At 32.3% G+C, this 23852-nt stretch overlaps 1 protein-coding gene across 1 annotated transcript in view; it reads left to right on the forward strand.

The window, feature by feature from the left end:
• The window catches only part of LOC129985037 (sodium/potassium-transporting ATPase subunit alpha-2-like), a 217597-nt gene that overhangs the window by 14670 nt on the left and 179075 nt on the right, over nucleotides 1–23852 (forward strand). The window contains exons 4-8 of the mRNA XM_056094964.1: nucleotides 163–415; nucleotides 1808–2076; nucleotides 9786–9984; nucleotides 12321–12429; nucleotides 15929–16064. Coding sequence (XP_055950939.1) covers nucleotides 163–415; nucleotides 1808–2076; nucleotides 9786–9984; nucleotides 12321–12429; nucleotides 15929–16064 — 966 coding nt within the window. The remainder of the gene's footprint in view (nucleotides 1–162; nucleotides 416–1807; nucleotides 2077–9785; nucleotides 9985–12320; nucleotides 12430–15928; nucleotides 16065–23852) is intronic.

A 23852-nucleotide genomic window follows, 5' to 3' on the forward strand; every position in this document is an offset into this window, starting at 1 on the left:
ACAAAAAGAAATGAAAACTCTTTACATCCAGATAACGTTGAGAGGATTACTTTGTATAATTTTGCTAAATGATCTAAAAACTATCAATTGTCATTAGTATTATTATAGTTTATGGTACAAGTATCAGTGCTTGTAAATATAATTTTCATTCTTCCCTTATAGTTTGCAGTAGTTCTACGAAATGGCGAAAAATGGCGAATAAGAGCCAGAGACATCGTGGTGGGCGATATTGTCGTGCTCAAACAAGGAGATTATGTTCCCGCTGATATCCGAATTTCTGAATCGACTGATCTCGAAACTGATGATTCGAGAATCATCGGTACTTTGGAATGGCGCCCGAAGAATCCGTACAACGTGAAGCCAGACCCTTTGGAAACAGAGAACTTGGCCTTTTTTGGAACTTATTGCATGAGAGGTAAAATTTTCATTTATAAGGCTTTAAATTTCAGTGAAATTTATATGACCTAGCATATAGAATTTCATTAGCACGGGTACATGCTTTTGAACGGGATATAGTTCTCAATATGCATCAGAATCAGATAAGTATTATTGCAAGAGGTGCATTCCTGTATTTGACAGCGTTGGAGAATTCTCAGTGTTACTAAGTCATAATCAATGATTTTGATTCATGGTTATAAAACTCGCTTATTATGTTTACATCTTATATAGGAATCTCTCACTTGAATATCTAGATGTATGGTATTAACAAATATTTATCGGTGAGGCTTTGCTAAAATTTTTGAACTAAGAGCTGGTCGATCGGTGTTTGATGAATGAAATATTATTTTAGCAAGAATTGAAGGAATCATAGAAAATTGAATTATCATGGTATGGCTAATTGAAGTCTTTTTTTACTTTTTTTCTGAAAATCTTGATAACAATTTTTGTTAACTCTGATATATTTCGCTGTTTGATTGCTTTATACTGACATTTTGATAAACGAGTTTTTTCCATATTCTCAGGCAATAAATATCACATGTCAAAAAATATTTTAAAAGTATCGTGATTTAAAACCTGATTTCTCTGCATTCAGTAACTATTCTGAAATGCATAAAATGAAAGAAATTTTTTCTCACATTTATTCCCGTTTTTCAAATTTCCAAAAGTTTCAACTTTTTCGAAATTTTGGCTACAAGGAAAGCAGCGAATTCAAGAAAGATACTCCACACATGCATATTCAGTTTGTTGGAACCCTCTTGCTGGCATCCATTGAGAGTTTAGGGAGAAAGCTCTAATTCAGTGTTCCCGTTGTAATTAAAAATCGCGATACTCATACTCAAAGATCTGTATACTGTTTTAAAACGGACTCGAATCAATTTATTTTTCATGACATCACTTTATTTTGAATGATTTGATGTTGCATGTTTTTATTGTAGTTTATTACAATTTCATTTATTTTCTGATATAGACAGTAGAAATTTATTGTAATTATTTACATATATATCAAACATTTAGGCAAAAAAAATATATTTAATATACTATATGGATAAATTTTTTAATATACTATATGGATATCATACTCGGCCACGTTTTTTGAATGTGAAAATTTATTTTCTGTTTTATTTAGATTCTTATACTTATCTTTTATAGATATGAGAAATATTCTCCATTTCCTATAGTTTTTCTGAATTTTCTACAACTTTTCAAAGTTTATACGTCTAAGTTGTGAATGACTACATTCAATGCAATGCCATCAAATCAAGCACATGAATGATGAAATAATCCTCTATGCACACCCTGAGAAAAATTTATAAGGATTACCTCTAATATTATTTGATTTACGGATATAGTTTTCTATATTCCTCAGGTTATGGTAGAGGTATCTGCATAGCGACTGGTGACGAAACGATTTTGGGGCAAACTCTGGACCTGACTGTGGCCCTTGAAAAAAGAAAAACGGCTATTTATAACAGCATAGAAGGTCTGGTTCATTTTCTGGCTACCATGACTGGAGGTCTTGGAATTATTCTCTTTATTTGCAGCTATCACGTTGGCTGGTTTTGGCTGGATACCGCTCTCTATTTGCTCATTTTAGTCATCGCCAACATTCCTGATTCATTACTATCTGGCACAACGGTGAGTTGAGTACTTCAAAATTCAGTTTTATTCTATTGCTGAGTGATCAGTTTTTACAGCTTACTCCAATCAGATTTCTAGTAAAATGTATTTAGTCTAATGCGCTTTTTTTTCAACATCCAAAGCAATTCACAATTAATGAGAGTTGCCAGGTATCCTATGTTGGGCAACAATAACTTTCGGCGTAATTTACATTTTATTTTTTCTTATTAATTTTGAATGATTTAATTATTAGTCAATAAAATGGTATAATAGAACTTTTGAATTGATGTAAGGAAGAGTTAAAAAAAATTTCCGTTTTTTTTATTGACTTTCATTGAAAATATAACTTTAAAATGAGTATTTTTGTCTATTTTCTTCAGTTTTGATAAAGCACTTTGTCTTTCAAAGCTCTGTCTTTCATCTTTAAAGGCAGGATGAAATATGATTTAACGGTACTGACTACTGGCATTTTAAAAAGTTCCTGATTTGCATAACGACACAATAAAAATTGTGTGAAAATTGTCATCCAGCGATGAAAATTTAAACTACTTTTTTCCGATTTTCTTTTTCTATTAACCAGAATGGACTATGCATAAAGCTGAGTAAGGCCATTTTATTTGTAAGTACTTTGTACATAAAGAGAAAATATTAAAATCTTCAAACAATTGGACACTGAGATTCCGTTGAACCATCACGTTCCCTATCTATCCATTTTTAGAATTATGTTTGTGTCTCAATGAGATAATTCAAAAATCCTTTTAACTGGGGAAAGTAAATTTGATATACAATATTAATACTAAATTTGTAATTAGTGTATTTGTCTCTCCGACTGCATGTAAAGCCGGTAACTCAAAAAGAAAGATTATTGATACATTCTCTAATAATGCACTAATAAAATTTGAAACAACAAAAATCGAGTAGAAACTTTTTCATTTCTTTGAATAAAACAATAGTTTCTCGAAATCATTCTAATTAAATCATCATGAATATAAACGATGAAAATGGCTTTTTAAAATATCACTGAAACTTCTGCACTGGATTTCCGTTAGCAAAATTTCCTGATTCGGTTATCTGGGAGATAGCCCGATCTTTCGGGGGAAATGGTGAGGGATTTCCATTAAGGCTTAGGAGCGGTCATCGCCGTTCTTCTGTAAGCATTTCTAGAGTGCATCATTGGTTTCCTAACCTCCCGGAAAGTGACGGGAATCCTGTAGTAAATCCCGATGGGGGGGGGGGGATTTAGTGCTCATTGTGCGCACCATGTGGGTAACGATACATTAAGCAGACGTAGTCTTTTGAAGGGAATTGAAAGAAAATATTTATGTTGTCTCAGTATACAAAAATATTCAGAAGAGAAAATTCCTGGTTGTTTTTGAGTTAGCAAACATACGTTATTTAATAATTACGCGGGGAACTATCTGATACTAGCCGTCTTTGGCGACCTCCGGTTCGCCAGTATTAATGCTCGCTGAAATTTTCAATTAAATATTTTAAATAACTTGGTCTCTTAATAACTTCTTCAGCAAAATTGTTTAAGCTTCAAAGTTTTATAGTCCTATAATTCATTTATATAAGAATGGAGGTCTTGAGCCATTTTGTTTATTATACTATGTATATCTTTAATTTTCAGTCAGCCCCCGGGAAATTTCAACTTTAAATTAAAGTGGAATTGATTAAACTGCAAATAATATAAAATAGTTTTTTTTATGGAAGATAAATATATTATTATTATTTAAAAATGAGTACAGAAAACAGAGAAATTGGACGTTGAAATCTTATGTGCACTACAAAATAATTTTCATAAGATACCTCAAAGATTTATTCTGCAAAAATTTCTCTGGTTCATCATAAAATTGAATTTTTAGTTTTACTTTCAAAAAGATTTAAAGGATGTAAATAATATTTTGTTTTTGTCTATAAATATATTTCAAAAAATTATGAAGTCTAATTTTATACAGTACTTTGGTTATGGGGTATCATATTTTGCAAAATATATTTATTATTTTATAATATTTATTTATTTAAAAATACTTTTAAATAAATAAATAAACGTTTCTATCTCAGCGATCAAATCTGACCGATTTACGAAATTTTAAATACTACTATTTCAGGCCAATCAACATTTTCATTATCTTAGGCCAATCAGGTTTGAGAAACCCAGGACGTTTGAGAATATTGATGCCTCAAGAATATTTTACCAAATATGATCCCCCCCCCCCAGAGTGAAAGATCTGTCCAACATTATAAAATTCATAATTCATTAAAGCATTCATTTCTTAAGTTACATAAAATATTTATTTCATTGAGACCATTTTGTAGCAGATGTATGTCTATTATTAAAGGTTTACAAATTAACTGTTAGGCTTTGATTAGAATGGATATACAGTATATATTAAGCCATGTTTGCTTTAAATAAAACTAATTTATTAAATTAGTAATATAAAAATTGTAAAAGGTCATAGAAACCTTTTTCTTGCACCATGTTTTTAGAAAATTTCATAATTCATATTTATTTCATTCCATACAGACTCGTGTAGAAAATGACATCTTTTGAGGTTTAATTTGCAGTAATAGTTAGCTTAATCTTTCAGTTTGAGATTTTGTCAATATAATGGCAACTCGTTGATATAAGCTAATGTTTTCTCATGCACGCGTCACGTGCTGATGTAAGTTAAATTTTATTTTGTGCGAAATAATTTGTTGGATAATATGTTTAAAGTACTTTTTTTTTATTCATTAAAAATAGAAAAGTGATTTTTCAATTTAAAACACTGGTATCATTGAAAATATTATTTTTTTAAAGTTTAAAAGAATGTGAAAACCATTTTTGTGTTGTAATATTTTAGAAGTCATTATGTAAAGATGGCAAAATTTCGCTTAATTTTTAGTTAAATAAATTAAAATTTCAAAACAAAAATCTTTTCGAAATGCATATTTCCACCCTCCAAAGTATGTATATACCAATTTTGGAAGCTCTTCGTCAAATGTTCTGATTTGTAGAGCGCCAACGCACTCTTTTCTCACTTACTCACACACATACACATTCATCTGTAATATAAGTAAAGATTGGCTAATACAATAAGTAATAAAAAAAAAACTCGGTTCGCTTTATTTATTCGAAATCAAACTTTAGTATGGCTATATACTTATTATCTAAAATACAGGGTTAGCAAAAAATAAGTTACCCACTTCAGAGGGCTCTAAAATTCTCTTGGTCAAAATAAGATAAAATTTGAACTAGATATTATTCATATGATGCGCTTTACATTTATTAAATAAAAACATTTAGTACAAAAATTTACTAATAGAAGGCGTGGAACACAAATGCATTTGCATATATTGAAAATGTGAAACATAATGTGCGTTACAGTGCATGTTTATTACCATTTTTCTTTGGACGAAAAGAAGGCGGATTCTGCACGAACATTAGTTTTTTTTTTCTGTGTACCATGCCTACCTTGCAAGAAAAAATGCTGCCGGTGAAATTGTTCTACCAGAACCAACAAAACTCCGTTGCAGCTCTAAAGAAATTTCGTTGTATGAAGCAGATACGAAGAGGTCCAAAGTCTCCAGGTGCCCTACGCAAGATGATGCAGAAATTTGAAAAATCTAAGCAACTTGGCATTCTTCCAGGTAGAAGACGGAAAAAAAATCCTGTCTTCCAGCGTTGAAAATGTTGCGACCGCGCTCGTTGAAGCCAGCAGTCAGTCGCCGCATAATAGTGTGAGTTTGCGAGTTGTTTCCCGTGTTCTGGATATGCTGTATTCAACTGTACGAAAAATCGTATGGCAGATTTTGCATTTTTATCCATACAAAGTCAAATATGTGCACATGTTGCAGGACAGGGACTTGGAGGTCTAGAAAATTTTGCATTTCAGTACCTTCCTCGAATGGTGGTTGACACAACTTGGCCACAGAACATTCTGTGGAGTAATGAGGCCCACTTTTGCATGAATGGGCAAAATGGTCGAATTTGGGCAGAAGAAAACCCTCACGTTATCCAGGAACAACACTTGCATCCTGAAAAAGTGACAATATGGTGTGGATTTACAGCTACCTTTATCATTGGACAGTATTTCTTTGAAGAGATAACTTCAAATGGAATCCAAACCTGTTCCGTCACAGGACAACGGCACCATGATATGCTGAGGGATTTTGTAATTCCAACTCTTCTACAACGTGGATGCCTTCAAGACATCATTTTCATGCAGGATGGTGCACCACCTCATATTGATAGTCGTGTAAAATGATTGTTAATACAACATTTCACAGAAGCACGAGTTATCAGCTGTCATTTCCAAATAGCATGGCCTCCTCCCTCGCCGGACAGCACTCCTTGCGACTTTTAATTCTGGGGTTATTTGAAGGACAATATCTACCGTCAAAGACCATCATCACTACCAGATCTGAAGGACAACAGTCGTCGCCATATTTTTAATATTCCGGCAGACTCACATCGGTCATCTATAGAAAACATGGTTCCCCGATTAGAGTATATTGTTAAAAATGAAGGACATATTGAGCAATTTTAATTTTACTTTATTTAACAGTTATAATCCATATTAAATGGTTTTATGTGTATTGCAACTCCACCTAATAGTGAATTTTTGTACTATTTTTTTATTTAATAAATGTAAAGCGTATCATCTCAATAATCTGTAGTTCAAATGTTATCTCATTTGGATCAATAGAACTCATTTTAAAGCACTTTGAAGTGGGTAAATCATTTCTTGTTGACCCTGTATTTAGGAAGTATTCAGATTTGAATTAGGAGAGAAGTCTAGTCAGAGTTTCTGCCAAAAATCAATCTCAAGTTCCGAATTCCAGTTATAGTTACGATTAGAGAAAATACCGGGAACCATTTCACATTCCTTAAGTGTACTTTCAGAGTTTCATCGATCACATCTGATGATTTGACCGCCCGTGTTTACATTTATTTAATCGCACAGTTGCGAAAGCAATCAATACCTGCGAAGGCCCGCGAGTAGAATATTTTACCTTTGACCTTTGGAATTCTGAACTGTCTTCTGTTACTGATTGATTATTTCGGTTATTTTTGGGAGCAAAGGCAATTTTTTTTTCGTTAATACTGAAAATCTAATAATTGAAATCAGTTTGTTAATTTCCTTCTAATTTGTACTTTCTCTTATATTAAGTATACATAAAGAATGTTTATAATCGTCGAAAAATTCGAACATGAATTTTTGATAAATTTCAAAGTCTTGGACTCCCCTGAGTCTGGGAAACACATTTTTGGAATAATCTCTGTTGAACAATGAACACGATAATAACACGACGCTTTAAGCTAAACAGATGAAATTTGGTTTGCAGTCTTTACATGAAATTTGTAGATATCCAACAGATTTTAAAGGCAGAATATTTGAATTGGTGCATAGAAAGTCTTTTTGGCTATATGAGTTCAAATGAACACAAATTTCGCGTTTGAAGAATATATTTATATTACATTGGGGACCAAATCATCAGGGGATTGACCATCTCCTCTTCCGCATGCATGCAAATGCGACAACTCAAAATCGCAAAGGCCAAATGATATTGCATTAACTCAAGAAAAATGAATAATGAAATTTACTATGCAGTTTTAGTATCTGAAGTGCAGATATTTATCAAATTTTGTGCCAAATCTGTCAAAGAATAGAAAGTTTGCCAATCTGTACTTTCGCATCATCTAAATGTGATAGCTAAAAAGCATAAAAATTTCGTTAAAGAAAATTCGGTACAGAGTTTAAACATCCAAAATGTTGATTTGGGTCAGATTTTGAAAAAAATCCGTCAAATAATTGTCCGTCTGTTTTATAAACACGGTAATTTAAAAATTCCACAATTTAGTATGTGGTCCTGTGAGGCCGGGATAGCCTGGTTGGTAGAGCGTTGGATTCGCGTCCCTTAGGTTGCGAGTTCGAACCCCGCCGGCCGAAGATTCCCCTATTGCTTGGTGGCTGACGCGCGTATCGTGATCTCAAAGTCCTCCATGTCGAGAGTAATAACACTGGTGGCACTGGATCAGGGGTGATCGTTCTCTGATTCAGGTCTTAATTACGATCTGTGGATGAGTGAATGAAATGCGAGAATGAAGGGTTGTGTTGTTCTTCCTGTTCTATCTGTGAGATGTGTGAATGTGCCCTCCTGTAAAAAGGGGTTGTGCAAGCGAAGGAATGATGCGTGTGTAGTTAAGTCGCACTCTTGGCCCTAGTTGGCTCTACGATAAAAACAAGAGGCGCTCCTCCTTAGGCTTAAATCGGCTGCCTTCGAACAGCGGGCTTGTCCGGGGCAAGTTCCATAAGTAACAACAACAACAACAACTGGTCTTGCAACTGTAATTATAATTCTGTGTCTGACTTTGGTTTGAACCGAGAAAAAAAAAAGTAAAATAATACATATATGCATATTTTATTTCTTTCTGTTCTACGAATCGCAAAACTCTTTTTTGCTGGAAAACAAAATTTGATCTTGGCTTGCCTAAATCCACAATTTTTTTTTTACATGAAATAAGAGGGAATCTTTATCAAAGAGTGTGCAAAAAAGATTGACTATTCTTGCCATTTCGAATGATATTCATATTTGACATCTGGATAGATTTGCACACAAGGTTTCTACCGTTTCGTATACGTTTTGAGTATAGTAATCGTCAAAAAATTCTAACTCGCGAGTTTTGCGGAATTTTAACGTTTTAAACTTTCCCGAGTTCGGAAAATTCATTTTTGGAAAATGTCCGTCTGTCTGTGGCAACATGTTGATAAAAGCTATTTCTTTTCCCTTGCACGCATGACTTGTTCGAGCAGGTTAAATATTATTTTTATTTTGGGAGAAATAAATTTGGTTCAAGTTTTTTGTACTTTCTCGCATACGTAGTATAGAGAAACTATTCTAAATCTTTAAAAAAATTCGAACAAGAGATCTTGATGATTCTCCACATTTCAGACCTTCCTGAACATTTTTGTCATTATGATTGTTCTATATTACAGATAACTCAAAAACACTTTTGAGCTAGATGGATGAAATTTGGTATACAGTCTTTACGCTAAATCTGCAGATTTCTGTCAAATTTTGAAAAAAATATGTTCAGAAGAAATCCGTCTGTCCGGCTGTTCGAACATAAGTTAATACTACAATTGCAAAACGAAGAGAGCTAGGCAGATAAGATTCGGTACACAGATCTACAGCGTAGACATCTGCCGATTACGTATTGACCTTCTGTCGTTTTTTCACTTTCAGAAGCATGTATACGCGATAACTCAAAATCACATTGGCTTAAATATATCAAATTAGGTATGGGTTCTTGTGACTACAAGTGTAATTATGCATCAAATTTTTGTTTTAATCATCTGGTGAAAGCGCATCTAAAACAGAAATTCGATTTTCGGATATTATTAACCATACTCCAGGGATTAATCGCCAAATAGCTCGCCAAGGATGACGCGATAGATTCAGTAGAAATGCTAAACCCTTCACCCTAAAAGATAATATTTTGTAACTATTGTCCACCAATGCCATGTAAGGCGTTTTTTGGCATGAAAAGTTTTTTAGAGATTATGCTAGAAGGTTTTGAGGAGACACTACGGCTGATTTTATTGATAAGCAAAAGATAAGTGTAACACCAATAAGCTCGGATTAAATATAGCTTCCCAATATGTACCACTTGTTCTATATTATCCTGTCATTTCTTGGAAAATTCCATTTATCAACTACCAGATGCCCTTTCTTTCTAGGCGAGTCTGGCAATATCGGCGAAACGCATGGCCTCTCACAACTGCCTCGTGAAAGATCTGGAAACCGTGGAGAACTTGGGGGTGGTAACCGTCGTTTGCTGTGGGAAGAAAGACGTCATCACTCAAAACGTGCATACAGTTCATTATCTGTGGCTGGACTCGAAGATCTTCCCCATTAACTTACATCACAAGGAATCAGGTAAAGAATTTGAGTCAAATCGAGTATCTTTTAGATTACGGATTAATCAAATTTGAAAGCAATCGTTTTAAACTGGAATTCTAGCTGAGAAACAGGAGAAAGTCCTGTTTTTCAATCCTTTGCCAGTTTTGAGGGCAACTATTTTTTTTCCTTCTTCGTAATATGTAATAATGCATTGTATTTAACGCAATGTAATCCTTGCTCTATTAAGCCAACCAACTAACCAGTTAAACATAGTTCCTCTCTTTAGCCATCAATTTAGTTATAGTAAATGTAATAATATGTAATAATGTTTTGAATTTCCTGCATCTAAATTATGAAATAACTGGAAATCTTTTTTTCAATCCATATTGTCACTCGTACATTTTATTAAAAGATTCGAAGCATTCTTTCCTCAAAGTTTTGAGTCATTGCATTGATTTAGTCACTTCACTTGGCATCTTGATTCACAGTTACTTAATCAGAATCGTATGATTTTGCCAGAGCGATAACCATAGTTGATATATACATCTACTGAATCTTAGCAGAGTATGCGTATGCTTGTCTTTTCTATGCTGTGTGTAATGTAGTGTATGGGATTTTAAAAGTCACTGTTGGTATGGTAGAACGAGCATCTGCTGAGTAAGATGCAGCTTTCGAAACTCTAAATACATTCTAAAAGTGTGTTCATCTTAATAAATGTTATTTTAAAAGTATTCTTTGGCCATACCTGACGAAAATTGCTCATTCCATCATTCACTAAAATTCGACAATGGTAAAGAAAGTTTTTTTCGTAATCTGGAAAAAGTGTTTTCGTAATCAGAACTTTAATTCAAGATTCCTGTCCCTGATATAAGATTTATGACCTTTATGGATTCAAATGGGTGAAAATTAGCAAGGGTACTTGGCCCTAACAGCAAATGCTGAGGAGTAAAACCATCCGCAAAATGCTTATTGGATAAATAAAATAGTTTTGTTAAGTAAAGAATTTTTGGACGCAAAATGCAAAGTGTGCACTGGGGACCAATTTATAATGGTGCAGCATTACTCAGAGTTGTTATCTCAATTTCTCAGAGGGTTTATATTGTTTTTTTTTGCCCAGAGGTTTCTAAAAATTTATTTTATTCGTTAGAATAAAAGCGAATTACTGGATTCTTTGACATTTCAACTGATAATAATCATAAGGATATCATTTTTGTAATGACCAGGTATTGAGACCATGAGTTAATTTGATGACGTTGTGGTGGAATTTGTATATCATTATTACACTCATTTGTGCCACATTTCTTCTTTTAAAAATCGATACGTGCAACTGCCGATCAATCGTTCCTCTCGCCACTCGAACTAAACAAGAATTGAATTGTTGAAGCAAAAAAATCGCAAAGTGGTATTTTCGGAATCGGAACACATCTTGATTGTGATTGCTTGCCCGATCTTAACCAGAATTTTTATCCGCAATTTATACCAACTCTTTTTCCATTCTAGGTTCTAATTCTGGTCACAAATAACAATAAGAAAAGAAATAAATCTATCTCCAACATAATGGTTGCAATATTAAGTACATAAACAAGGGATCTAAAAAGATTATAATAATGATAATTTTTTGAAACAAGCTCATTACTTAGTCTAAATTCAATTGGAATTTTTTTTCTCAAATTTTCTTTCCTGCCTGTTTCAAATGCCACATTAATGGTAATAATATATTAATACCAATCAATTTTGATGAAATATGTTTAAACAAAACAAAGAAAATTATATTTTAAATTACAATTGAGTAATAATTATAGAGTATTCTGATAGGTTAGCTATCCTTGTTGAACGTTGAAATTAATTGGCAATAACAGTTGGCGAAATCAGTTCAGTTATTGAAGCCACAGACATTTTATGTTGTAATCGCTTTGGAAATGGAATGAAAGGATGATGATGACTCTTAAAGACATTTTAAAGTTCCTGAAATATCACAAGAAATAAAAATGGACTAAGTAGGTTTATGGCATATTTTATTTAGTATCTGTTACTAGAGGATTCTTCCACTTTTGTTCCCCAGCGAGAGATTTTTTAAAATTTCTCTCTGGAATGAAATCTTGTAGAGAATAAGAGAACAATGATATCATTAACTTTCATATGAATCAAAAGTTGGCGAGATAGGCACTATGACTCTCTCCGAGCGACTGATTCGTTGGCTTTTTTTCAAGTTCTTTAAATATACATGTGATCAGCTCGTCGCCAAAGGTGACTAGTAATGAATAACTTCATGGCAAAGAGTATATCCATCCATTTTTATATATTCAATACGATAAACTGAAATTTGAATTTTTATTTATTTATTATCCTTATTATTCTTTCATGTGTTTCAGAATTCAGTTGTATTACGGCCTCTCCAGGGTGGGTGGACTTCGTTCGAGCGGCTTGCTTGTGTAATTCTAACGAAGCGCAAACTTCCTTCACGAAACTCAACTCTAGCAAGTACGTATTATATTTAAAGTATCAAATTTAATTTACTCTTTAAATTACGCCCAATGGGGGGGACCTGAAAAATGAGGATGAGAAGTTTCCGGTATGATGTCTGATTTTCGCCAGCCTTGTTGGGTACAGAAAGAGACGGGAGTTGGCTACCTGCCATCGATGACTGGACATACTTCTCAAAGGAAAGGTTGTGCCGTAGCCGGCGATGGCCCTTAGAACTGGACCACAATTCGAGACAGTGTTGCTGTCACGGTGATCATGCCATTCATTTTTTTTCCATGTGTCTACTGGTGGGTCAGAGTAGTCAGTGATTACTCTTTAGATTAAGGGCTGAAGTTTTCTCTTAATATCGGAATTTAGAATAAGAACTAAGATTCCGTAGGAAACCTTTCTCCTTTTCTTCAAAAAACTGAAGATTGGGTCGAAGTCGTTTTGACGTTCAAATGAAGTAGTTCATAATTTCATCTCACATGGGAATATACAATAAAATTAGAGAGTAAAAAATATATCTATATAATAATTAAGATATGTATTTAAGGTATTTATGTAATAATTTAAGCGTAGGGTATATATATATATATATATATAATATAGGTGTGGGTTTAGTTTAGTTTAATTTAGTTATATTATCATCCCGTTGTAAAGAAACACAAGGGCTATTTTGGGACGGACCTCGTAATTTTGAAACGCGGTCGGATGACGAGGGCGACACCTGAGCTGGCACCCCTCTCTCTACACCGCACTACACCAGTGGGAGGACGTTTGGTCTGACGGATTTAACGTGCAACAGACCTATTTACAAAACTGTTCTTCGGTGGAATCGGGTCACGAGTCTGAAACCCTACGACTCACAAGACGAGACCACCGCGACCTTCATCTAGGTGTAGGATATATTATATATTATTTTATACACAAAAGACAATATCTACACAAAAGTTGTATAAAGACGAAGGAAAAATACTGATAGTGCATCTGAATCAGCTGTAAGAAAATGGTTGATTCTAAAACAAAGGATTTTTATTGACAATATTTTGTAGATGCTTCAATCTAGAATATATAAATCAAAGGAAGAGAAGCATAAATGTTTTTTTTTCTTATACACTCAAATTAAAAGACATAATACAGAGTTATGAGTTAAGTCATGCCATATCTATGGTATAAATCATTTTACCTTTACTTTCACAGGACTATAATGAAACTAATAACACATTTCATAAACAATAATGCACTTGAATTTAAAAAACATCTGCAACCAAAATTTCAAAAAATACAAGTAGAATTAATTTATTGCTGAGTGTATAATAAAAGCGCATATTACTAACCGTTAGAAGATCTCTATGAATTCCCAACTTAAACTGAGAAATGAAAAGCAAAACATAATCCCTCAAGGTTAACTTCTATACTGACTGAACAACTAATGATATACCATTAGTGACCAACTTTTACCAAGGACAGCAGGAGGTTTAATTTAGTTTGCCCAATCCCATGAAATTACGCGATGGTAATTGAAAGGCCAGACGAAAGAAGCGAGAAATAATTTTGAGAACTAACTATCAGACGAAACTAACACTGCATAACCTCAAATACTACTAGATGGCTAAGCAAAAACAGCCGAACCTACCATGATTGTATTATAGGTCGTAATGCTGAGAAATCGAAATCCCAACGATATTTAAGTCCAACCATTGAGCCACTTTTTAATAAAATATTACGAATTACTAATTCACAGTTTTTATCATTTAATTACAAAAAAATCAACGTTGAAATATATTTTGAGGAGTTGTTGTCAAAAACTGAAATTGAGATTTACAAAATTCATTTTATGAAAGAAAAAAGAATGAAAGAATATAAGAAGTGAAAGGAATTAAAAATCATTTACTCTTCCCTCAAAAAATTTATTATCTGTGCTCAATAAAAAACACTTTGTTGTCTGTAATGCTGTAGAAGGAATGTATTGGAAAAAGCGTAAGAAATCAGAAGCGGAAATTCAACTCCCAAACCGTAGAAATAAATAAATAAAATAATAACAATAAAAAAAACACAACTTCACAGAATAAGATCGCAAGAGAAATAGTAAACTTTATCTCAAGAATCCTAATTAAGTTGAACGATTGGATTACGGTCAGGAATCCCAAGATCATGTCAGAATTTCAATTCTGTCAAAATTTTGGGACAGTTATGTGCAGTCGGCCATTTTACCATTACTGAACTGCGCAGTAAAGACAAAAATGCGACCGACCGTTGTTTAAATCCCTCTACAGCTACATCGCTGGTCAATTTATTAAGCTGATATCTTCTTAGGAACGTCCAACCCCTCCCCTGACTCAAGGGACAGGTATTTTAAAACAGTCCCATGCCTGTAGCCATCAGTCAAGACTTTGAGACAGACGGGATTGGGGCTTATTTGGCTGCCGAGATCAATTCTGAATACAAATAACCGCCATCGCTTTATTGTCCCTGTTCCATTTCTTCAAGAACAACTCAAATTTTAAATCTATAATAAATTTTCCTTGCAATTTTAATTTTTACTTTCTCGTATTGGCAGTAAAGAGAAAGTATAGTAATCGCTCAAATAATTCTTACTCCAGATTTTGACGAATCTCCAGGTTCCTGAGTTCGAAAAACACATTTTTGGAAAAAGTCCGTCCATCTGTCTGTGACAAAGATAACTCAAAATCTCTTTGATCTAGACGAATGAAATTTGGTATACAGTTTATATAACAAATTCGATTTTCGGATACTGTTAGCCGTATGCTAGGGATTAATCGCCAAATAACTCGCCAAGATGACAAGACAGATTCAGTAAAAATGCTAAATTCCCTTCAAAGGTTAATATTTCGTAACTATTGAACGCCAATGCTTGGCAAAATGTTCTCTGGGACACTAATTTTATGCAAGAAAGTTTCAGGAGAAGTTTCGCTAGTTATTTAACAAATCGTGTAAAAGTTAATGGGCATAATATTGTAACAAAAATTATGGTGGATGGTTCGAGAAAGAAAAACAGTATTTGATATAGAAAACAGGGTTGCAAATGACTCATTTCAAAGCTTCTCGTGTGCTCACAACAATCAACCGACCGGATCACGAGATCTTCAAAGAATCTATAAACGTTTCATAAATTAGTTGCTTTAGATGACTACAGAAGAAATCCAATAGATTTGGATTGGGAGGGTATTGTCCACCTCTCAACACGTCATGTTTTGAAAGTATCTGGCAGCAATGGTACCTGTTTATTTTTTTCAAGTGTAAACATAAAACATAGTTTTGTTCATTTGCCATTCTTTATTATATAACTTATTACTTTAATTTTTGTTATTTATCTAACCATATTTTGATGAAGGTATTCCTCTATTAAAAAGTAAAATTTTTGTTCCATGAAAAGTAGGAAAAAAAGTGCAAGTATTTAAATGATATATAAAACCCACAAAAGTGAGAACTTGTGCTTACATCATTTACTCTCGTATTACTGAATTAAAACCCTATTTTTCCAAATTTTTAGAGAAAGTTCTGGCAACTCCTTGGAGGAAGCTACAATGGTATTCCTGAAGAAGTGTGCTGTCGACGTCAGTCATTATAGAGAGAATTACACGAAAGTATTTGAACTGCCTTACAATCCGAATAGGAACAAATTTCATGTAAGAAAGTAGTTTCTTTTCAAGATTTTGAATAAAAATTTCTTATAAGTTTCCAAAATAAGTCTAGATGAAATATATGATTGAATGCAAGAGCAAATTGATTAGTTAATTAGTATTTTGCCCCTTGCTAAAAAAAGCTTTTTATTTTTCTACATTAAAATGGGAGTAATTTAATCGATAATGCAACTTCATGAAAATAAGTTAATATTTTTGCGAAAGAGTAATCCGACAATCTGTTTGGTTAAGTAACATACTTTATTTGTTTCTTGGAACTTGAGGTGACTAAATTGTGCTTTTCTTTGTAAAAGTAGTGAAATGAAAGTCTTAGAGAAATTCTAGGGACAGAATTAAAAATTAAAGAATAGTTAAAGTAATATATAATTCCTTTTAAATGTTTTATATACGGAATGCTGAAGACCTTATGCTTTCTTTAAAGGAAAAACCTTGTTAATTTCTATGCATATAAAATAAAAGTTTCTAATGGCGTACAGGTTCCATAAATTTGGTTTAGATAAAGAAGTGATTTCAAAGAAGTGATTTTTTTTTATGTTTGATCATTTTTCTTTTATTGCTTGATGATATAGTTTTAAACCAGAATTTCATCAAAATTTTTTTTTCTTTTTCTTTCGACGTTGCATATTGTGATTTTTTTTTCTGCCCCTTATCTCAACAGCACATACAAGATGAATAAGAAAATCCACATTTAATTATATTATAAACATTCAGTAACTTAGTTAACAAACTTCAATAAAATGTTTTTGAAACTAAAATGCCTTAAATGATTTTATTTATTATTTATGAATAAGATAAAAGTTGAAGCTACTAGATTTAATCCAAAAACCAAGGTTCTATAACTTAACTTCAGTTTAAGTTGAAACCTATAATGTGAGAAACTCTGATTTAAAAAAAATATTCAGGGGAAAGAAATATTTGCAACAAAATGAAAATCCTGAATGTTTTAGTTTCTCTTATATGGAATCTAGAAGGAGAGTAGTATTTGCCGAAAAGTAATAACTTTAAATTTTAAAAGTTATATTATGTATTGATAAATTTTATTTGTTTTTAAACATTCATTAGGAAATAAACTTCAAACTTCAAAATAAATATTCAATACTAAAGAGCTCTACTTTCATAAAAAACTAGATTTTGTATGTTCTCGAAGAATACTAATATAAAGTATTCGAAAAGTATTTATATAAAATAAGGAAAGCAAAAGTGATTTTTTAAACAGAATTGAAATTGGCTGTTTCTTTAGTTCCAATGTGTCTAACAAATACTCCAAATAATTTTCTCCACCTCTATATTATTATCCGAAATGTTCGCCAAAATTCCCTAAATGTTCCTCAGTCTATAGAGAATTAAGCAAAAGTTTCCAAAATGCATGCATTAATTTTCATAAAAATCAGTTTTACGATAAAATAAAATTTTAACCCTTTTCACTCGGAAAAGTAATTCGATGCATAATTATTCACCTAACACAAAGACGTTTTTATTGCTCCAAATATATATATAAATTGCTTTTAGTTGAATTCACCGTTTAATTAATTTGTATCTTATTATTACTCTGTAGGTATTTTTAACACTCAAAATTGAAAAATAAATAAAGCTTTAAAATGATGCATTGTCTTGAATGGTGAGCGAGAGTCATCATTATAGTACAAAGGGTTAAAATTAAAAGCATTCCATTAACATTTTAAATCCACATCAGGTTAGAGCTATTTAAAAATCTTCTTCTTAAATTTTTTTTTATCATGTCAGAACATGTTGTTTTAGTTGGGGGGTTTTGGAGCTCGAAATCGGGTAGGCAATGAATAAAGCATAAATGGCAATTTTCATTCGTCATCTTTTAGTCGCGTATATTTTTTTACCTGCTTTCACCAGTATTGCATTATTATTATGTATGCTTCTTTGACAGCAGATGCGTTTTTAAAAGGTTGACGTAGAACTATGACATCATAACTGTTATTTCATCTCAAAATCGGTCGAGTTCCAAAACTTTGCTTGCCAGCTAGAAAAATTAAAACTGAAAGTTTAAAAAAAATTATATATAGAGAGAGAAAGGGGGGGGGGGGTAGAGACCGATAGAGAAGTCTCATGATTGTTTGAAACCGGTTTAAAGTGGTTAATGACTTAATTTAATTAGAATAAATAATGACTTGAAAATAATAATGTTCTCACATGATAACTTGAAATTTGTGATCGTAGATTTCATTTTATTTTAATTTTTATTTAATTTTATTCCAATCTTGCTCTACTAGATTTGTAATAATAAGGTAATGTTATCGAATGATAAAGCGTCTGCACCAGAGACTGTTCTATCTTTCTCTAGCGTTTATTCTAAGAATACTTTTCACACCATTCATTTCCCTATGTTCTGAAATGTGCAATACTGAGGTTTGGAACTCATTAGTTTTTTTTTTCCCGTAATACTCCGAATAAAAATGCCTTAATTCAAGTAACCAGTTGTGCTCGACTTGACGTGCAACCGGAGTTGTTTGTTTTCTGTGGCATTTCATTAACTCTCTGATTTCCACTAAGCTCTTAATATTCTGAAGACCTTGCATGGAATGACATTTACCAACCGCAGAAGGGGATGAATCTTCATATTTATCTATAGAAACAACTCAAAAGAAATTTTTTAAATTAAAATTTAAAGTTTTTCTTTACAAGCTCATATTTTCTGTTTCAAGAAGAAACTTAATATTTGTTTTACATTTCTTTATACTCTTATCTAGTTTGAACCATTTCATGTTCCTAATTTCCAGATACGATTGCGTGTTCCTGATAATAATAACTATTTTTATATTTTTAGAATTTGATTTTCAAAGAATGGAATTGATTTAATTAAATTTTGATTCGATACAATTTTTATCAAATTTTAATGAGTTTTAAGAAGAATTAATTTCTAGCTTCAATAATGAATTATAAATTTAAATACTAAAATGAACGAAACAATTAAAATGAAATATGCTTCTACTTTTACAGTAATAAAATTATTTAAAAAAACCATTTTTATGGAATTTATTTTTACTCATGTAAAAAATTCTCAAAGGGAATTCAACATCTGAAGATAAAATTGGTTCTTTAAGTTTCGCTAGAACTATTTGGCGACTGATCTTGTAATTATAAGCCAATCTGAGTGCGAGTTCTAATCTGTCCTTCACATTACACCAACGAAGAGGCATCTCACTCGAGTTATTAACACTAACCTCTTTTGGCTACCAACCTATTCGGTCAGGTTACTGCCTTTTTAGGTTGTTAGATGATTAATATAAAATGTATTTTTTTTTTTTCATTTCAACTGACTTCTTGATACAGCTGTAAAGCGTGAAATTAATTGAATCAATCTATTACAAATTACTGAGCGCACAAATTAAAAAGTGCATATAGTACTAAATAAAAGTGGAAATAAAATTCCGACATTGGAGTTAATGATTGGTAAAAAATATGATCGAATGCTTTGATGGATGCGTTTGAGTTTCATCAAAACTTTGTTGCAGATTGTACATCAAATTAAATCTGAAATTATTATTAACCAAAAAATATTGCACGCGAAAAATTGATATCATTAAGGAAATTTTTGAATTTTAAGATAATGGGAAATTTTTTTTTTTCTAATGTAATATTTTTGGAAAATATGAACATTGCCCAATTGACGACGGTTAAGCCTATTTTCGCTCTCAATAAAATTTTCTTTTTTACACTGTTTACCCCTCATCTACTTCTTTAAATATCTAATTCTTTAAACTAAATAAAGTACTGTGACATGGCGAGCCCTATTCAGAGCTTTTCCAACAATATTTTGCAATTACGTTAAGTGAAGCATTGCGTGAAATGCAACCGAAAAAAAATATCTAATGAAGCAATCTGAAATTAGTACAATAATTTTTAACATTAGATTATATAAGAGTGATTTTTGTTCCACGTATGTTAGTGTTTTCTATGTAGAGATGCGTGAACGATTGTTAGCTTTAGTGCTCAATACAGTTTGTTGAGATTGCACAGAGATTCTCAATAATTTCTGAAGATACAATACAAATACATGCATATTGGTATGCATTAAAAAACATGATACATGTTTGTAGGGATTGTTGAGAAATATTAAAATATTAAAGGTCCATTTTATTAATTGAAGATTCAGCAGAAGAAGTGATAATAATAAAATTGGTATACAAATAACAAAATCTCGAGATCGAATTCGTTGATGATTGCATTTCTCTTTTTTGCAATGAGAAAATAAAAAAATGCAGTTAACTTATATTAAACGAAAATTCCTCTGTTTAAAACACTGAGGTTTCCGTCTTTTAGACGATTTAAAAAAAGCGGCACTTTGTTTTTATAATCTACTTAATTTAGGAAACTGCATCTGAGCGATTGTCTCGACAAAATAAATTTACAAGTGCAAATCGTTATTTTCATTTTCAATTTAAAAAAAGTGAACTTTTAAAATATGTTTATTTTCTCCTGTTATGCTTAACAATTTTCTGTGAATAATAAATTTAAGGGCTGTAAAAAAAAACAACCTTTTGGTGCTATATGTGTTATTCTGGAAACATTTTCTTTATGTGGATATTAAAAATGAAATTTAAAAAAGAAAGGTCAAGAGAAACAAGTAGAGAGAAAGGGCGAAATAAAGAATGCTAGTTTATTTTCCCTATGACCTTTAGGTAAGTCATTTCCTCCAAGTATTTTTCACGATACACACCGAGCACAGTTATAGCTATTCCTTGCTGAAAGTCCGACAGTTCATGATTTTAATTTCGACACGTCCAGATGCTTTGGGAAGGATGGAAGGTTTTTCTCTTTTCCAATAAATTTTCAGAATACAACTAATGAATGCAGTCGGACAAATCATGAATTGTTAGGAAATAAAATTTGATAAATGTTATGAAATAATCTAATAAATATCGCTCAGAAGTAATATGTGCTGACGAGGGTATGTTAGTTATAGTTCTGCATTCCCAATAGACGAGCCACCACTACCAATTAATCATACTGATCGTAATATATATATATATATATACATGTGTGTGTGTATGTGTGTGTGTGTGTGTGTGTGTGTGTGTGTGTGTATGTATGTGTGTGTGTGTGTGTGTGTGTGTATATGTGTGTGTGTATGTGTATGTATACATGTGTATGTATGTGTATGCATGAATATGTGTGTATGTATGTGTATGTATATGTGTGTATGCATATGTGTGTGTATGCATGCATATGTGTGTATATGTGTGTATATGTGTGTATATGTGTGTATGTATGTATGTATATGTATGTATGTATGTATGTATGTATGTATTCAATAACGTTGGAGACAATAGTATATTCTATATAACAAGAAATGACATACCTATCTTTTATTATTAATATAGATATAAAAGAAAGTTTTATGAAGACAACAATAGGATAAAGAATACTAAAGTTAGTAAAAAAAAAATCCCTTATTTTACGGATGTGTAGTGTGTGAAAAAAAGAGCTAGTGAAAAACGAATGTTCAGTCTAAAAAATTTTCAAAAATACAATTGTGCTTTAACAATTACAAGAAATATTTTAATTAATGCAACTTTCTTCAAAAGTACAATAATAATTATATAACATAAGTATTATATAGACATAATAATTAAACAATAATTATAATTATAATAAAATATAATTATAATTAATATTATTTGATGGAAAAGTATACTTTCCATCAAATTCTTTAATCTTTGCATGCCGTTATGGCGGTTGGCAAACATTTACACAAAGTTTTCAATGAATCTGAAACCTAGATGTTTTTCATCTCCTGCAAAATGATGTATCTTAATTCGTTATATAATTTAATAAACAAAATTAATGAATTAAACTATATTTATCCAACAACTTGAATGAATTCCTTTTCATAAGTCGATCACAATTCTAAAATTATTTTAATGTACCATTTACAAGAAAAAAAATGGCCCTATAAAGGGTAAAATACTGATTCACCATCATCTGAACTAAGAATCATTAAAAGATAGCTCTTATTTAACATGGTATCGCAATTTGTCTTCGTAATATTTTGGCGTCCCTGTAAACCAATTTAAAAGAATTGTTTTATAGTTTGATTTACACTTTAGGCTGATGGAGGCATATAAATTTTGTTGCTAGTACTAAACATTTTTCTTATAATATTTGTTTTGTTTGCACTCTTTTTCCAAGGCTTTTTTTCCCCCCACTTCCGATAGTGTAAGTTTGCGGTGACTTCTTGGCTTGCTTCGATGCCGGAGGATTGCATGTTCGAAACTCGTTTCTTGCAATTATTTCCATTATAATTTGGCATCGATGCCCAAACCTCGCACCATTGGTGTGGTCCATAGTTAAAAGTTGCTCCCAGTTCAGTTATCGTCATCCTTATCTGACTGCAGTCTAAAATATTCCACCAATTATTTCAAAACAAGACATTAATTTACTGATATGAATGTGATAAGAGAAAATATGTTTTACAATCATTGAAACCTTCATTGTTTTATATATTATTTTGTCGTATCGTCATATCACTGACTCTCTGAGGCGCCTCAAAGGCATACAGATTAAAAAAAAAACTGAATGACTGGACCACCGCTACAGTAACATTAGCGGCGAGAACTGTGGTTGAGTACTAAGGGCCATCACCGGTCACGGTACAACCCTTCCCTAAGGTAGTACGTAGCGTCATCGATGGAAGGAGCCAGACTCCCACCTTTTCGTGTGCACTCCAGGGTGGCGCGAACCAACCACTATGGCGGAAGCTTATCATCCTCAATTACAAGGTGCGCCCCGGGGGTTTACTTTGTGGTATTCCTAATTTTACGCGAGTTAATTTTTTCTTTCATATGTATTTAATTTTTTATCATGTTATCTTACCTATCGATTTCATCCACTCTCAAATGGAATTATTTGTATAATGTAGGATGCCATGTTGCTTAAAGATTTTTTCACACCCCGACACTCAAACTTTTATACAGATCGAAGATTTTCTGTGATAGAAGATAATTTGTAGATAGTAAGTTCACAGATAACACTTTTAACCTGTAATTGTTGGCCTATTTTATGATACTTTCGCAAACCATCACAAGGTCTTTTCTTTCTATCATAGATTCAATTAAACCTATTTAAATGAACGCAGCCTTAATTTATGGAGGCAAGCACATTTTCGCAACCGCTGAGTTATTACGGACGGCCATCGGGCCATAAATGACACATGCACTTGAAATCGTCCATTACGAAAAGGCCGCGTGTCCTTGGCACTTTCTCCGGCCTTGCACGAAGTAATTCTCTCTTCCTTCCTGGTTGTCGTCACGAAAATTGTCTATCTTGTTTGTTTTTATGGTTCTTTATCGTAAGCGGCAGATTATCGGAGATGCTCGTGTCGGCTGTTAGCGGAGCCATTACGTAGGTTGGCAGCAGGTAAATATTCCCGATGGTACTTGACTGGCTCGGATAAATGATGTGAAGATTATTTTTATGTTCGGGAATTTACAGCGAAATTCCTCGTCTTGACCACTCGTATGCGGAAATTGTTATAATAATTAGTGGGTCCACTAAACATAGAAGACAGAAAGTAGAGAAAATAAAGACAATGGAAGAAAATAAAGTTTTCTTTCTCATACATGAGGAGAAATAAACGAGTTTTTGCTATTTAGGATACAAACAAACATACGAAGAAATTGAAATCTGTTATCGCAATTTTCACGTTATCATGTCAGAACATTATTATTTTTAAGCCATTATTTGACTTTATTATTTTAAGTCATTAAATAATTTAAACCGGTTTGAAGCAATCAAGTGGCT

The sequence above is a fragment of the Argiope bruennichi genome, chromosome 9, assembly GCF_947563725.1.
Source record: "Argiope bruennichi chromosome 9, qqArgBrue1.1, whole genome shotgun sequence".
NCBI classification, from domain to species: Eukaryota; Metazoa; Arthropoda; class Arachnida; order Araneae; family Araneidae; genus Argiope; species Argiope bruennichi.